Raw genomic sequence first — 17393 nt, 5'->3', positions numbered from 1 at the left:
TGCACTGGCAATAGAGCACAATATGTACTGCAAACATTTTTTACCATGCTGCCAGCTCCGCAATAAAAACAATAATGGTGGCACTGTTCCCCGCTACTGCAGATTCCATCTTTAAAAGGGCCATAATTGGAATTAAATGGGTCTAAAACTAAAGATTGGTAATTTCACTGCTTATTCATTTGGATGCTCTGCTTAGGGCTGTGGCGGTGACAAAATTGTCAGCCGGTGATTGTCATACAAATAACTGCTGGTCTCACGGTAATTGACCGTTAATTAACTTACGTTAAGCGCCGCCGGCTTCCACGCATAGCCTACAATCCACTGATGCGAACCTTGGGAACATCTACATTATAAAAAGTCTAATAATTTAATACATAGCCTACACCATCACAGTAAATCCATGATTTATTTAGACAGGTCTAAAGAAACAAAGAGAGTAGTACACTCCATATGTATAAACTCCCAGTCATTTATTGGTTAAACAATAAATGACTGGGAGTTAATATGCAGTACCGGTCAAAAGTTTTAGAACACCTACTCATTCAAGGGTTTCTTTATCTTTACTATTTTCTACATGTAGAATAGTGAAGACAAACTATGAAATTACATATGAAATCATGTAACCAAAAAATGTAAAATCAAAATGTATTTGAGATTCTTCAAAATAGCCACCCTTTGCCTTGACAACTTTGCAAACTCTTAGCATTCTCTCAACCAGCTTCAGCTGGAATGCTTTTCCAACAATCTTGAAGGAGTTCCCACATTCGCTGAGCACTTGTTGGCTGCTTTTCCTTCACTCTGTGGTCCGACTCATCCCAAACCATCTAAATTGGGTTGAGGTCAGTGGATTGTGAAGGCCAGGTCATCTGATGCAGCACTCCATCACTCTCCTTCTTGGTCAAATAGCCCTTACACAGCCTAGAGGTGTGTTGGGTCATTGTCCTGTTGAAAAACAAATGATAGTCCCACTAAGCTCAAACCAGATGGGATGGCGTATCGCTGTAGAATGCTGTGGTAGCCATGCTGGTTAAATGTGCCTTCAATTCTAAATAAGTCACAGACAGTGTCACCAGCAAAGCACCCCCAAATCATCAAACCTCCTCCTCCATGCTTCACGGTGGGAACTACACATGCAGAGATCATCCGTTCACACACACCGCATCTCACAAAGATTCGAACCAAAAATCTCAAATTTGGACTCATCAGACCGAAGGACAAATTTCCACCGGTCTAATGTCCATTGCTCGTGTTTCTTGGCCCAAGCAAGTCTCTTCTTAGTAGTGTCCTTTAGTAGTGGTTTCTTTGCAGCAATTCGACCATGAGGGCCTCATTCACACAGTCTCCTCTGAACAGTTGATGTTGAGATGTCTGTTACTTGAAATCTGAAGCATTTATTTGGGCTGCAATTTCTGAGGCTGGTAACTAATTAACTTATCCTCTGCAGCAGAGGCAACTCTGGGTCTTCCATTCCTGTGGCGGTGCTCGTGAGAGCCCGTTTCTTCACTGCGCTTGATGGTTTTTGCGCCTACACTTAAGAAATGTTCTAAGTTCTTGACATTTTCCGTCTTGACTGACCTTCATGTCTTAAAGTAATGGAGTGTCATTTCTTCACTTATTTGAGCTGTTCTTGCCATAATATGGACTTTACCAAATAAAAGACCAAGTCCTTATACCCCCCTAACTTGTCACAACACAAATTATTTTCTCAAATGCATTAAGGAAAGAAATCCCACAAATTAACTTAAGGCGGCACACCTGTTAACTGAAATGAATTCCAGAGGACTACCTCATGAAGCTGGTTGAGAATGCCAAGAGTATGCAAAGCTGTCAAGGCAAAGTGTGGCTATTTGAAATATATTTTGATTTGTTTAACACCTTCTTGGTTACTACATGATTTCATAGTTGTGATGTCTTCACTATTATTCTACAATGTAGAAAATAGTAAAAAATAAAGAAAAACCCTTGAATGAGTAGGTGTTCTAAAACTTTTGACCAGTAGTGTATATACAGTGTGTGAAACTATTTTGATAGCTTCCAGTTTATTTCACTGTTAGTCAGCACCTCCACAATAAATCATTTTCTCTTGTTTGTGCACCAGCTAATGCTTTCTATTAGACAGGTCTAAAGAAACATGATATGAAGAAAATGTGGCCTATTTCAGAAGACAGAATAGCATATTCTGAGTCGTCTTTATGTTAGGCCCTGATCTGGCTATGCCAAATGGCTGTGGACTACATTAGTTCATTTTAGCTGGCAAGATTTGCTTTTAATTCCTGTGGCATTATTTTATAGTAAGAACACAATTGAACATAGCTGAATAAAATAGAAAGGATATGTTCACCAAGCGATTCCCGAGGGAGTGCGCACATGCGGCTATTCCATGTTGAGCGGTTAACAAAGAAGTAGGTCCTCCTATATGTTTAATTTAGAGTTATTCATGCAACTTTAGTTGTGATACAAATGTTAGGCTATAGGTTTTGATTTCTAATACATTCCAAGGACGCATGATGCAAGTAATGATTTGGAAAAAAATGGCATGAAAGGCAAGCACTCTGCTCCGTTTCTTGCGCAGGCTGCACACACTTAATCAGTCTCTCATTCACAATTTGACAATGAGCAATTCGATTGCTCAAAGACTGGGCTTATAAGAACATGTTTCACAATGCTCTGTAGGCTATATATATGGGCTATCCAAAAGTGATCCAGGGGTCTTGGGGCTTTAGGCTACGTTTGGAGTTATTTGGCAACTTTAGTTGTGATACAAACCATATCAAAACATATTGGCCTATGGGCAAGGCTACATGAAGCACGCATCTATGATTGGTAAAGTTGCAAAAAGGCGCAAAAAGACGCTTTTCATGCCAGCCAGGTAGGCTACTCCGGTTGTAATGCGAAGCAAAGTGCTTAATATTAGGAAACTTGAGAAATAAATATATAGTAGGCCTTGCCTATGGAAAGCTGATGGGATCCCCTTTTTAATAGAGGCCATCAAAACTCAGTTCTCACTCAATTGCATAGCCTATAAAAATGTAGCGCAAAATGGGCTTATAGGAACACCGATTTCATTCCATGCATCAACCAGCTATGAGGAGCTGGCTCTCTCAGCGCAACAGACAATCCTATTCCTCTCAAAACGCTGAATGTGTTTGGTTTGATTTTCGATTTGCATTGATGTCAGAATGATTAGAGGGACCAGAGTGCTGAGTACCGGCCATTAGTGACTGACAGTTAGCAAGTTTGGTAGACTACTAATGACCATCAGTGGCATCAGAGCTCAGTTTTGGAGAAGCCTAGTTACCGTGACCGTGGAATTTGACAGCAGTCGTGACTTAATATGTGGCATTAATATGGTCACCGTAACAGCCCTAGCTCTGCTTAACCAAATCCAGATAAGAGCTATCCTCACAGCCCAGAGCCAGAGGTGTACCAATTCACTCCCTCTAGTACCAACTCAAGTCCACTATGATCACCTCAAAACAGGACACCAGAACACAGAAGAATGGCTTGGTTCACATTATACACACAGCGCAACAAATTCTATCCAGAATGTAACTTGAAACATGCACAATAAGCCATGCATTACAAGATAAACATATGCATTGAACAGTGCGAAAAATGCATCCCAGGGAAATTTGAAATATGGGTATCAGCCTGAACGCATAGGGAGAGGCCTGGCCGTTATTGTGCTGGAGGACAGCCATTTACAGATTAAAGGCTCAACAAAGCTTGCCACATTCTAGTGACGAAATACACAAACTTACAGGGCAGCCGTCAACTTCATAGACAACATCAAAGATCTGCTTCTGTCCCTCTGTCTTTCTCTTGTCTTCGTTTATATGACTGGGGGATAAAATGCATTCAGTTTAGCCAACTGATACTACAATAATTTTATGTAAATGTGAGGGATAATGGATGAGGCTTCAACTTCATTACAACAAAATGCTTCAGGCATTGCTGGAAATGTACAGTTGACTCACGTCATAACTTCCTTGAGTGATTCGATTGCCTTCTCCAAAGTGATTTTGTCAGGGTTGTCTTCGGCAGTGTGCTTCTTAATATCTGCAGCATGGATGGGGTCAATGGACAATAACATACATAATGGATAGAATAATGAAAAGTCAACGGCAAACTGATATGACAAGGACAAATTTATAACAGTGGATAAAGGCGAGGTGCATATTTTTCCTTTATGACACTTCAGTTGCAAATCAAGCACTCTTCATACTAGTGTTGTCACGATAACAGAATTTTGAATTCGATACCAGGTTTAGTATCACGATACTCGATACCAAAACGATGCCACGGCAAAAAAAAAGAAAGCGGGGAGAATTCTTTGGTGGAAGGCTAAACTAGTTACAACTTATTAGTTAGCAACATATTTATGACTTAAATTTCTCAAAAAAAAGTGCAACACAGTAAATGTAATGTAGGCCTGCCTACCTGTTACAATTGATCCGTGTTACATTTAAAATCACATCAAATTTCATTCAGCCCCGGTCTCCCGTATGCAGTCACGTCGAATTGCGGAGCACTATTCTGATACTGTTTCAAAAAAGTGCAGTTTGCGCTAGTTTTTTTAGGAGTTGAAAAATAAATGAGGTTGTGATGGAAAGCTGGTCTTTTTAACAAGGGCCATCAGAAGTGCTTTCAAAGTGTTTCCCGCGATTGCCTAAAGCTGACTCCCCATTGCATGCGCAAGAAACTAAGCCTAGTACTGCCTTGAGAGAATTCAGACAAATTGACAGATACGATCCGCTCAGTCAGTTTACGACATGAGACACATTTGATAGAAGTACCGAAAGTAACAGAGATTCTACAACTGAACCGTTTTTCATGTTGTAGTATCTAAAAAGTACCACAGTTTCACGATACCATGCAACACTTCTTCATACTGCAGCTGAGGAGAATGCATTGCAATTAGTACTTCTATCATAGCTCATATGCAGCATGTGGCTCAACATGTGGCTGTCAAGTGTGAGCAGTGTGTGGTGTAGTCTACCGTTGAGAAGGAGGGCAACGCTTGGCAGTCTCTGCACGGGGCGAATCAGAAGCTCCACCAGTTTCTGCCGCCCACACTCGGGCTTCGACTGATTGATCTGGAGGCAAGAAAACACTAATGTTGAAGGAGAGGAGACCTGACAGATGTCGCAAACTACTCATATAAACATGCTCTCACAGAGTTTCTCAAAGCTTACTTCACATGAAGAGATGAGAAATGAATGATCTTTAACATGAGGCATATGGTAACTTCAAAACCCACACTCACATGGATGTATACACAAATGTACATAGTCTCACATACCTTTAGGAAAGCATGGAAACGTGGCTTCTGCTTCTCACACCTCACTATCGTATCCTTGCTCATCTCAAAGAAGTTGACGAATGGTGGGTAAGCCTTCACCAGGTCTCTAGACTGACAGAGAGAAAGGAACAGTCAGAATGTCCAAAATGTCTAAATATAACAGTCAGAACAAAGGCTTGTTATACTCACGTATTTGAGAATGATGTCCCCGACACTCTTGTCCTCAGACCAGTCCATAACCAGCTCTTCCAGATCGGCCTGTCAAAACAACCCAATAAGCAGAGACACACAGAGGGCCTTTAGATGACTACTGCAGACTGAACTCTTGTTCAAGTCATTAGGGCGACGCACAATTGGCCCAGCGTCCTCCAAGTTTGGCCGGGGTAGGCCGTCATTGTAAATAAGAATTTGTCCGTAACTGACTTGCTAAAGATAAATAAAAAATAAATACAAACTTTGGACATTTCCAGGAGAGAAGTGCTTACCTTTATCCTGGTGTGTACATCATAGATCTCTGGGATACTGCCAAAGATGGTCTTAATTTCTTCCTGAGCCAAAATGGGTCCTCCAACTTGGTCTTCCTTTTCCAGGGGGAGTTTGAACAACTATAGGAACAGACATTTCAGGTGAGACACAGCCAAGATCCCACTATTCCCTAAACCAATACACACACACACACACACACCCCAATACAGATGGTACCATTGACTTATGCATGGGTGGAGAAGTCAACCAACTGGCTGTGAAACAAGTGGTTTAGATAAGGCCTCACTATTTCAGACTGAATATTACAACCAGAATGTCATAAAAAACGTAGACAGTAAATCTATTTTCAGCATTGGGGAAGAGAAAAATATTTAGAGTGCAGGTATGTATTAAATATAACAAGCTAACCTCCCTTCCCATCTAATTGAAGACTTAAAAAACACCCAAACAATAGGTCTTTAATATAATCAACTAAAAGAAATTAATCCCATTAAAATCCCTGTGACCTAGCTAAGCTATATTCAGCTTTCCCTGTAAAAGGTATAAAAAAGGCTCCAAATGGCTTTTAATTACAATTTGTTCTAATAAAAACACATTTTAACGAGCGCCCAACATGTGTGAATCATAATGGAAAATTAGTATTCAAGCCCACTCTTGGCAGGCCAGCTTATCGGCGAACTTCAGAAGGCAGTGGACATGAGGTCGACCTGTCAGCAGTCAGTGTTAAAGACCATTTGATGTGAAGCCTGCCATCTGTCTCATCTGAGCTGGCATGGTGTAGTGGGCATGGGGCAGAGGACACAATACTACTGGTTACTTCTTAAGACTGGTGGTGGGTGACCAGGCGTGGGTGAAAGTGAGCACAGGTGACTTAGGGGGGAAGTGAGCCAAGGAGTGGGTACATTATTTTTGGCATAGTGATGTTTGCTTAACCAGAGAGTGAGCGAGGACATTCCATTCTACTGGTATCATAGTAATGCTATAGCAAGCAGAGAGAGATGGAGAGCTGCCAAAGTGGGAGCAATGAGACAAGGAAAGGCCTGAGGCTTGGATCGATGAGCAACAGAGTGAGTGGTGTGGTGTGAGTGGGAGCCTGCCTGCCTTGCTGACAGTCCTGACGCTCATAATCCTATTCATTTTCTCCCCCACTGGTCACTGGACTCAGGCACCGGTGGGACAGCCTGATAAGGACCCTAGCATCCCCGGTGGTGTTATGTGAGCCCCATGTCCACAGCAGCAGCAACAAACCTGCATGACTGTGGTGAGAATATCCACATAGTTGCTCTCTGTCTGGTATAACTCCTTGGAGACCTGCCATCTTGCAGACTGCTTCAGGACAGCAGGTGTAGAGCTCTTCGACGGCCGGGAGTGTTCTGGGAAAGTGCCAGAGAGTCGAGAAGTGAATATTGATTGAGACAGTGGAGAAAAACATGTTTTCTTTGACAATAAACAATCCAGAACTTGTGTACTTTTTGACTTCCTGTATGTCTCATAGTTGAGGAAATAAGAGTATATTGTCTGACATGCAAAGTGAGAGCTACTCTGTGGAAGCGTTGGGCTTTTGTCTTAGCTAGCGAGAATCGTTTGAGTAGGCAACAAGTGTATTTCATACCATCGCACCCCTTCATATCATCTCACCCTCAAATCAACTCTCCGGGATTTAACAATCAATATACTATTCTTCCTCTTTGATCAGCAAGACAGCACTAAAAAAAACTTATTATACAGTTTCTAATATCATGCAAAATCAGATTCCACCACAGTGACAGTTCAACTGAATGACCTGTCTTCTCCTGGCCTGCGCTAAGATAGAGTGACTCCTGGGACGAGTCCATCCATGAAGCCTCCTCGGTCTCTGTGGCCTGGGCTGGCTGGGTGCATGGGAGGTCCTCTAGTGTGCCGGTCTCCTGCTGAGGGGTAGGGGTGCTAGTGCAGTGGAAGGTCCACTCTTGGTCTGCCCCCCTACGCCTCTCTCTGGCACTCCTCATCCTCCTCTGCCTGCTGGTCTCAGCACATACCCTCATACGCCTGCTGCGCTCTACACTGTTCTCTGAAAGACAGGGTGTTCAGTCTCATTGGGGGGGGGGGGGGGGGGGGGGGTTCAAACAGAATAGCAGAGCGTGTTGCTTCTCCCTGCCTCCCTCTGCGATCAGCAGTGACTGTCCCCGCAGTCTATGACAGGGCCCTGATTACAACTGACATGAGACACTAATTATGCTATAAACCCTGTCTCTTTTTGCCTGCAATAACTTTTAACGAGGACAGAGGGGCTTATTAACAACAGTCAGTGTTCCCAGAACAGTGACATGACGTATGGCTGATTATGAGTGACTATGGCTCCTCTCACCTGCCAGGGTCTTGCAGGTCTCTGGGGTGTTGGAGATGTCCAGCAGAGAACCAATGGACAGGGAGTGCTCGGCAGAAGGCCTCTTGCGGGGGGGAGGGAAGGGGGAGATCTCCGTCTCCTTGGTGAGCTGGGCCAGAGTGTCCCTCAGACGCCTCCTCTTCCGGTTACTGTTGGGTGTGTTGAGGGACAGCAGGGACACAGCCTTCTTCATCACAGGACTGTCCATCTGAGAGCAGGAGAGTAGCAGAAACATGGGCATGACGGATGAAGGTGTATGGAGAAACCCCCCCCCGATAATTTCACCTAGTTTATTACGCAAAGCAGTGACGTGGAAGTGTACGGACTACGTTTACATGCAAACAATACTACAATTGGGAATACTCAGATTTATATAATAGTTCGATAAAATTGTTAAGATGGTTTGCAAGACTACATGCTGAGACTTTGAAAAATGCAGAAAAACTTTCTATCACAGCAACTAAATCATTTTGTGGGGCCTATTTGATTCTGAGTTGGGACAAAGTGTTTTTGATTTTCCTAGCTCACTTCACTCACACAAAAGAGGGAGACTCGTGAGGATGTGTGCGACACAGGTATAGAATATCAGCATTGTCCATTCCACTGTAGAGATTTCTGCATATATCTGACTGACTCAGACAGAACTTACCTTCTCATAGAAGTACATGGACTCCCCTGCTCTGGCATCCATCTGTATGCTCCCCCAGAACCACTTGAACAGTCAAAGAAACAGAGTATTGATACAAGGCAGGGAACACCAGTGTTGACTATCTCTGTTCAAATTACATGCCTAGTCGAAAGGAAAATAAAATATTGATCCATCCAAGTCAGTATATCAATGCAACTAAACACATTGAATAGAAATGCTTATTTTACATACTGTTTAGAAAAATAACAATGCTTATTTTCCAAGACTCGACAGTGCCAACGTATTAGAAAAATGCATTAATTTGAGGTGCATAAATGCCTGAATTTTAGGTAGTATGCTTCAGTCAGACAAACTGTTCATATGTTTAAAAAAAAAAAAAAATGTTTATATCTGCCTCCCCCCAGTTCAGTGACGTAAGCTGAGATCTACTACATTGAAGTGCTCACCTCCTGTTTGACAACATAAAGTCTCTTTGACGGGACGAATGGCAGTTCCTTAACAGAGTTTTCCTCCACTACCATGTGAGTGCACTTCTCATCTCCAACCTCCAGGTAGCTGCCGCCTAGGAGAAACACATTAGGATTAAGGTTTTAGAAACTACAAAAGGACTCCATAAAAATAAAATACTATTGAAGAGGAACATGTGCATGCAGAGCAGCTTTTGTAAAGACTAGACATAACAAATCAAAGAATAAAAAAATACTGAAACGGTCTAACGAATCAGCAAGATCTCAGGCCAATACCATGTTTGACTGTCCTTTCCTCCATGTTGGTCTTGTCTTCGTCTGAGAAGCCCAGGAAGCTCAGCACACAGTCTTGAAAGGGGGGAACTTTGAACTCTGTGCGGAACTCTTCATCTCCAGCATGGAAGTTACTGTAGGAACAGGTGGTTGTCAGAACCTATGCTTGTACACGGAGTATACAAAACATTAAGAACACCTACTTTTTCCATGACAGACTGACCAAGTGAATCCATGTGAAAGCTATGAAGGGGAGGAGACAGGTTAAATAACAGTTTTTAAGCCTTGAGACAATTGAGGCATGGATTGTGTATGTGTGCCATTCAGAGGGTGAACGGGCAAGACAAAACATGCAAGTGCCTTTGAACTGGGCATGTTAGTAGGTGCCATGCGCACCAGTCTGTGTCAAGAACGGCAACGCTGCTGGGTTAACGCTCAACAGTTTCCTGTGTGTATCAAGAATTGTCCACCACCCAAAGGACATCTCGACAACTGTCGGAAGCAATGAAGTCAACATGAGCCAGCTTCCACGTGGAACGCTACCAACACTTGCACAGCCCATGCCCTGACAAATTGAGACTGTTCTGAGGGAAGAGGGGGTGCAACTCAATATTAGGAAGGTGTTCCTAATGTTTTGTATACAATAGTATAAGTTGATGTACAAACATGAATGTGAAGACCACAATCAGGTCCATGAGGAGGTACTTACACATCATCTCTATGCTCCCAGGCCTTATGGATCCATGTTGGGGTGAGGATGGGTGTGCCCATACAAACAGCAAGCTACAAGAAACAGGTACACGTCACATTAGGAGAATGATTGATTGTTTAGAAATGTGTATTGAGGTTACTGGCCCGCTGTAACATTAACCGCAGCATAGGGTGGTTATGGGTGTGTATATATATATATATATATTCTTGTACTTTGTTAAACACTAAGACACCTTCCGATGTAAAACAGCTCAGTCTGTCTGTTAAGAGAACAAAGCTAATTTTCCTGTTTAAAGTGCTGGAGCAAAACATGGCGAAACTAGTTAAGCTTTCAATTCAGAAAAGGATGGGGTGTGGAGAAAAGCAAACAGAACTACAGAGAATCAATAAAAATAACAATTTCAGTCAGCAAGTGAAATGTCATGTAATGAAGAAAATAATCCAGAGTTAAGAGCGACTCCCTGAGGTGAATCTATCAAAAACACAGCTTAAAAGAACCAATGAGGGAGTGTATTAGCACGCCGCGAGTTTTGATAGTTTAAACTGTGCTGTGGAACTAAGTTTGAAGATCTTCAGTTGAGTACGGAAAAATTGGTGGAACACAATCGCAACTAAATCATATGGATTAGGCTTATACATGAGCTCTTCCAGATGGGAGGAAATGTTAGGGGTGTTTTACAAACCTTGTACTTCTCGCCATGAGTGGAGTATGCAATGAGATGGGTGACTTTAGTGCTGAAGTCCTTACGGATTGCGCCACCCATGTGATGCACCAGATTCACCAGGTTTTTCTGCAGGGGATAAACAAAAATGACATTTGACACCAACATATCTCTCTCAGCATCAAAATAGCAAGCAAACCCAACATGTTGGTACTTGGTAGTGTTACAAATGACAAAATCAGCTTGAATGCATTCCACTTACAACTTCCTCTTTACTGCGGAAACCAGTGAAACACAGTGACAAGTTGAGCATGGTGGTCGAGTATAAAGGACGAGAGGAAAATGGCAGGGGCTGTGGGAAACAAACATGGTTCTCATAAATCTCTGATACTGAAAACATTCCTCCACTGCTTGTATCAAGGTCTAATCTTTTGGGGGTGCTTTACTGGTCAGTAGCAAAGCTGTACGGCCTATGCATGTGTAAACATGTGATGTTATACAGAACACAAACATCTCGAAGTTAACAGGCTCTGTAGATAAGGGGAGAGAGAGCCGGAGATAATTACTCATTCTGAATATTATGGCCATATTTCATGCCTTTTGCATCTGTGTCTGTCCATGTTCAGTTTTTAGAGTTGTGATTTACTCCTTCATAGATCTAGTGTCATCTTAGAGCGGTGTCTGGTGAGATGTGCAGTGATCTGTGGCCAGTGGTGTGTTCATCTTCTGCAGTAATCGGACTGTGTTGAGCAGGTGCTCTGCTTAGACACAGATAACAGTGACGCATTTCTCAGGGTTCATGGGAACAATCAAAACCCTCCTATAAATCTATTTAACTTCAAAGCACAACTTTCCCTGCATTTTACTTCATCTTCCTGTAGCAGGCAGATGCTAAATTGCACCATAACAGTCAAAACATCAGATCTTGAACCTGAGAGGAATGATCCATAGCTGAGCACTGAGTGCCATCCCTGAGTGATTGAGTGAGAATATTACAGGAGTGATTTGCTCCTGTCCTTACCTCCTCTCGTCCCGCACAGTGCAGAACAACCGGGGGGCCCACGATCCGGTTGTCATGTTTGTAAAGGTAGCTGTAGTCAGGCGAGGCAAAGTCTGTGAGCACGAACACAGTCTCAAACTCTGTGTTTTCTCCGTTTCCAAACTCTTTGACATCGTCTGTCTTTATGCAAGGCACATTGATATCCTGTGGATTAAAATACTGTTAATGAGAGCAGGGACACACAAGTAGTTTTGATATAAAAAGGAGTAATTTTATAATTATGAGGGGTATATCATATTGCAATATGAATGACTCATTTAAAGCACATTTAGGTGAGTTTAGAGCAAACAGGAACATTGAAGTTCAGGTACTTGAAAGCCGTTCCTTCATTTGCAGACACACACACTGCCGCACACCATGATGACATTCCTAAATGCCGTAAGAAATTAATTGAGTGCTCACTCAGATGGTGTTATTTTGTTTTTGATTAACTCACTAAATTGAATCAAGAACACAAAAGGTCAAATATTACTACCATACATCAGAGTACAGCGCACTAGAGTAATCAACAGTGTGAACGTGTTAGATCATTATGTTAAACATTTAGCTTGGACACCAGGTGTTAATAGAAATCTGTGACATTTAACAGTAATTGTGACGATACTGCTGCAGTTACACACAAATCACCCTGTGATTGCCCATGCAGACACCCCCTTGGTGCATTAAAGCATGCAACACACTCACAGTCCGGACAGACACATACCATATTGACACATACCATATTGACTATAGATTTGATAAATTTCTCTCCGGCCTCAACACCCGGTTCCCCTCCTTTAATCTTAACCACCGGAACTTCCATTATTCTGACGGCCTGTAAAATTAAGCATTAACTTCAAGCTGGCGACACCAAACTGACAAATTCTCTGAACCAGGGGCCAGTGTCCTTGCAACCCAGAAGGCAAGGACTTCAAACAAATGTCAAGTGCAATCCAGGGGGAAAGTTCTGATATATTAAAAGTTCAAAGCAGCAGGACAACTTATTTTTGTCAATTCAGTCCGATTAAACTGTTGGCGGATGTGACAGCAATAAAATTTGATTTGAGTAGTTACATACACATGGTTTGCAGATGTTATTGCGAGTGTAGCGAAATGTTTGTGCCGACAGTGCAGCACTTATCTATGTACAGATTGTCCCACGAAATAGATCATTTAAAGGGGATGTTCAAACATGTTTACATGTAGCCTTATTTTCAATCGTTCTGTGCATGTAGTTGATACCCCAAAATGTTAAAAAACATTTTGTTAAAGACAAAATTGCTTGTTACATTTAGCAGAGTCATAATTTGCCATTGAATACAATGCAATTTGAAAATGTGCCTAAAGCATGTTATAAAAATCTGCAAAACACTCCAAACCAACTCATATTACAACACAATCTCATTCTGGATAATGCCTCTGTACAATATATATATATTTTAAAATAAATGTTCTCCACTGTACCATAAATCCATGTTTGAATGATACTGTTTAAAAAAAACAAAAATGCAAATATGGATTTACGAGGCAGTGGAAAATTTTAAGGATGCAGAGGCATTATCCTGAACGAGATTCTGTTTATTCTTCAGATATGACAAGTTTCTCAGTTGTTCTCAAGGGTGAACTCATTTTATTCCAGCAGTTAGGCTTGTCCTGTTTCACGTTCACAGACAAATCACATTTGCCCACTCTCCTCCCCTGACTCACACACAGACATGTCTCCTGTCCTGCCTTCACTATGAAAGCTTTGGCAGTAGTGGGTCTCTAAAGGCTACGGACAGGACAGAGTCCGAAGTTTAACTGGAGAACCTGGGTGAGATTCTTCTCATCTTGGCCAAAGCTAGACCGCTAAATATATAGGCTATATTAGTCCCACATGTATTTGTAATGACATTGTCCTTAAAACTCATTATCCTTAAAACAATAAAAACAATCACAAGAAACAAAACAATGCAATGTTTTCACAATGACAACCCATACAACTGGGTTCAGAACTATTAGGGCATGGTACCTGCAGTGCTTTAACAAGTGCTCCATTTTTGGCAGCTTCTCCCACAAGAACGACTCTGGTTTCGACACGATGCAGCATCTCTACAAGAGAATACAGAGGACTAAGGGCTCAGTGAATCTCAAAGGTAATGTGAAAGCAATCATAGAAAGAAGTCTTTCCTGTTTTGAGTGACAGCCTCAGGTGAAAGGAAGTTAATATCCAACTGATTGAGAGAAGGGGAAACTCTTGCCTTCCATGTCTTCGGAGTCCAAACTCAGGAATACATCCTTAGTAGTCTCAGCCAACCTGGAGTCATACACAGAGGAGTCCACCAGCAGGCTACGAGCCATCCCCAAAGTAACTATGCTGCTGTCAGCCATGGCAGTGTGACAAGGGTGGTGGCACAATCCTGTCCAAACAATCAAAAGTTCGGAGAGTCAGAGCTTGAGGAGAGAGTGAGGTGTCAACTGCCAAACCACTTGGAATAAAAATGGAAACGAATGTTATGTTCTAGTCTGAACTAGAACTGACTGTGCTGCTACAAAGCCAGAACTGACTGTGCTGCTACAAAGCCAGAACTGACTGTGCTGCTACAAAGCCAGAACTGGCTGTGCTGCTACAAAGCCAAAACTAGCTTGGATGAGTGCTGTTGATCTGAGTGTTAACGTTAGAATCAAGATAGCAAGCTAGGCACATGATTACGATTGGTTTGTTTTCTAAGATTTAACGTTACATACAGTATCTGAATATTGGTAACTGTTAGTTAGCTAACGTTAGCTATGTGCACATTGGTGCAATGTCTAAGTTGGTTTGAGAAAGTAAGAAGTTGGTCCACTAACGTTAGCTAACTAACTAACAACTACTGTTCTAAATGTATAACTAGTTATCGTTATTCAGGCAGGGTATTTCAAGCGTTTTTGGTAGCTATCTTGGCATTTAACATTATTCGTACTTTAGCATTGTGACAACATCAGGAGTCTGTGTAACGTTAGCTATGCAGTGTGTCCCAAAGTTAGACCTACTCAGTCGATTTTTTTTTTCTTCTCCTGTTGAAAGCAATATCCATGGCCATGTACAAATACAGTAACATACATCCTCGGTTGTTAATCAAGGTTGTTGCTGTTACTTAGCTATCTAGAAACAATGTGTACGTTAACGTACAGTGGGCAAACTTGTCAAAGGCTGAACGAAGCAGGCTGGCTAACGTTAACAGTAGTTATATACATTACCCAACAACGTGTTGCTAGCGACCTGCTGAACAACTTTAGCTAGCTAATTAACGCGAGCTCACTTGTTGAGCATGCTTGCAAGCAAGGCCAAGGGTGCACATTGTTAGCTAGCTACTTAATAATCATGGTTGCTGGGAGAAGTAAACAGAAACATCAAAGGACTTACCCAAAGCTTTGGAAATAACAAAAAAATAATCGCAGGTGACAGTTGCAAACTGGCTAGCCGACCAGTTCAGCTAGCGGTTGGCTAACTGAATTGACACTGCTATCTGCAGGTTATTCCTGTCTCTAAAAGTAAATATATATATATATATATATATGTTTGCTGTACAACAAACAAATATTTGCGTAACTCCTGGTTGAAATCTTATCTAATGCATACTGAAAACGCGAAATGAACTTTGGTTGTCGGAATTAATTGTTTGTCTGCATAATCCATTTTGTTTGGGACATTGTACGCCCGTGGACAAAACAGTTCGCTCGACCTGAATTCAAAAAGCAAGGCATACGAAGCTGCTGTAATCTGATTGGACAAGAATGGGAAAGCCTGAGCGGAAGCAGCACTGCGGGGCTTCTGACTGGCTCGTGGATTCAAACTGCGATGCCCACTGACACTGCGGTGGACACGGGTTGACTACGATGTTGCACACACACCTTTTCATCAGAGATTCTTCAAATTCCCGCTTCTATTATAAATCCCTAAATAAACGTTGGCAACTTGTAGTTAATTGAGATATGGGACAATGGTCGTCTATATTACATACCTCATTACATACCTCTGGTGTTTTTCAAGCTAGAATATTGATGACCAAAATAACGAAGATAGTAGCCTGCCCTATTGCTGGCAACCTACCAATAACCTACCAAATGCCAACTGTTACAGTGCTGTTAATAAGTATTGCATAAAGCTTCAAGTTCCTCGCAGTACACATCATTGACAATCTGTAATGGTCCACCCACACAGACAGTGTGGCGAAGAAGGCGCAACAGCGCCTCTTCAAACTCAGGAGGCTGAAGAAATTTGGCTTGGCCCCTAAGACCCTCAGAAACTTTTACAGATGCACAATTGAGAGAATCCTGTCGGGCTGTATCGCTGCCTGGTACAGCAACTCCACCATCCGCAACCGCAGGGCTCTCCAGAGGGTGGTGTGGTCTGCCCAACGCATCCCCAGGGGCACACTGCCACCTACAGCACCCAATGTCACAGGAAGGCCAAAAAGATAATCAAGGACATCAACCACCCGAGCCACGGCCTGTTCTCCCTGCTACCACCCAGAAGAGGTCAATACAGGTGCACCAAAACTGTGACTGAGAAACAGCTTCTATCTCAAGGCCATCAGACTGTTAAATAGCCATCACTAGCCGGCTATCGCCTGGTTATTTACTGGACCTTAGAAGATGCTGCCCTATATACATAGACATGGAATCACTGGTCACTTTAATAGTGGGACACTAGCCACTTTAATAAGGTTTACATACTGCTTTGCTACTTTTATATTTATATACTGTATTCTATTCTACTGCATTTTAGTCAATGCCACTCCGACATTGCTCATCCTAATATTTATATATTTCTTAATTCCATTCTTTTACTTTTAGATTTGTATGTATTGTTGTGAATTGTTAGATACTACTGCACTGTTGGAGCTAGGAACACAAGCATTTCGCTACACCTGCAATAACATCTGCTAAATATGTTTATGACCAATAACATTTGATTTGAGAAAGGTGCATTGTACATTCACAAGTGAGATAGGCTAGCACATAATGTATTCCTCTCCCCTGTTTCTAGGCTTACATGAAGAGGAGTGTGGAGCAACAAGACAGCGTCAACCTATGGTTTTCATTTCAGTCCCTCTCAGGCAAATCAACTTTCTCAGACTTGCACCCAGACAAGGCTTCAAGACAAAATACCTATAGTACAGGCCTACCTCTTTGAACTGCCCAAGATTCCCTGGTGTCATCACTGAGAGTTTGTTCCTGGGGCCGATGCTCATGATTAATTCCTCCCAGCAGGCCCTTCTGGCTGCGGTGCAGAGTTTGTCTTCATAGAGCCTCTGGAAACCTGCACCAAGCCTGGAGGACAATGTGATGAGCGCAAGCAAGTCCCTTTCCTCCTTTTCCTTTTTTCCTCAAGTCCCAGCTTCTGTATGCCTGTCACATCTCCAGCTCTTTGTGTCAACTCCTCTCTCCATCTGTATTCCCATATGTAACTTGAAA

General features: G+C 42.2%; 1 protein-coding gene across 5 annotated transcripts in view; it reads right to left on the bottom strand.

Annotated features, from left to right (window-relative positions):
- Positions 1 to 15634, bottom strand: part of ect2 (epithelial cell transforming 2) — a 29478-nt gene extending 13844 nt beyond the window's left edge. For 2 of the 5 annotated variants that reach the window (XM_039002569.1, XM_039002573.1), the window contains exons 1-20: positions 15340 to 15634; positions 14195 to 14353; positions 13966 to 14045; positions 12694 to 12789; positions 11937 to 12119; positions 11178 to 11267; positions 10937 to 11044; positions 10252 to 10325; positions 9546 to 9676; positions 9249 to 9364; positions 8803 to 8865; positions 8136 to 8361; positions 7572 to 7838; positions 7037 to 7161; positions 5788 to 5907; positions 5492 to 5560; positions 5303 to 5413; positions 5000 to 5096; positions 3978 to 4059; positions 3762 to 3840 (exon numbers count right to left, since the gene is read on the bottom strand). In XM_039002569.1, the coding sequence (XP_038858497.1) occupies positions 3762 to 3840; positions 3978 to 4059; positions 5000 to 5096; positions 5303 to 5413; positions 5492 to 5560; positions 5788 to 5907; positions 7037 to 7161; positions 7572 to 7838; positions 8136 to 8361; positions 8803 to 8865; positions 9249 to 9364; positions 9546 to 9676; positions 10252 to 10325; positions 10937 to 11044; positions 11178 to 11267; positions 11937 to 12119; positions 12694 to 12789; positions 13966 to 14045; positions 14195 to 14324 (2247 nt within the window). In that variant the 5' untranslated portion in view covers positions 14325 to 14353; positions 15340 to 15634. The remainder of the gene's footprint in view (positions 1 to 3761; positions 3841 to 3977; positions 4060 to 4999; positions 5097 to 5302; positions 5414 to 5491; positions 5561 to 5787; positions 5908 to 7036; positions 7162 to 7571; positions 7839 to 8135; positions 8362 to 8802; positions 8866 to 9248; positions 9365 to 9545; positions 9677 to 10251; positions 10326 to 10936; positions 11045 to 11177; positions 11268 to 11936; positions 12120 to 12693; positions 12790 to 13965; positions 14046 to 14194; positions 14354 to 15339) is intronic. The other 3 variants (XM_039002571.1, XM_039002570.1, XM_039002572.1) reach the window with 3 other exon arrangements.
- Between the last annotated feature and the right edge of the window lie 1759 nt (positions 15635 to 17393).

This window comes from Salvelinus namaycush, chromosome 10 (assembly GCF_016432855.1).
Source record: "Salvelinus namaycush isolate Seneca chromosome 10, SaNama_1.0, whole genome shotgun sequence".
NCBI lineage: Eukaryota > Metazoa > Chordata > Actinopteri > Salmoniformes > Salmonidae > Salvelinus > Salvelinus namaycush.
This window is presented reverse-complemented; position numbering and strand designations above follow the sequence as displayed.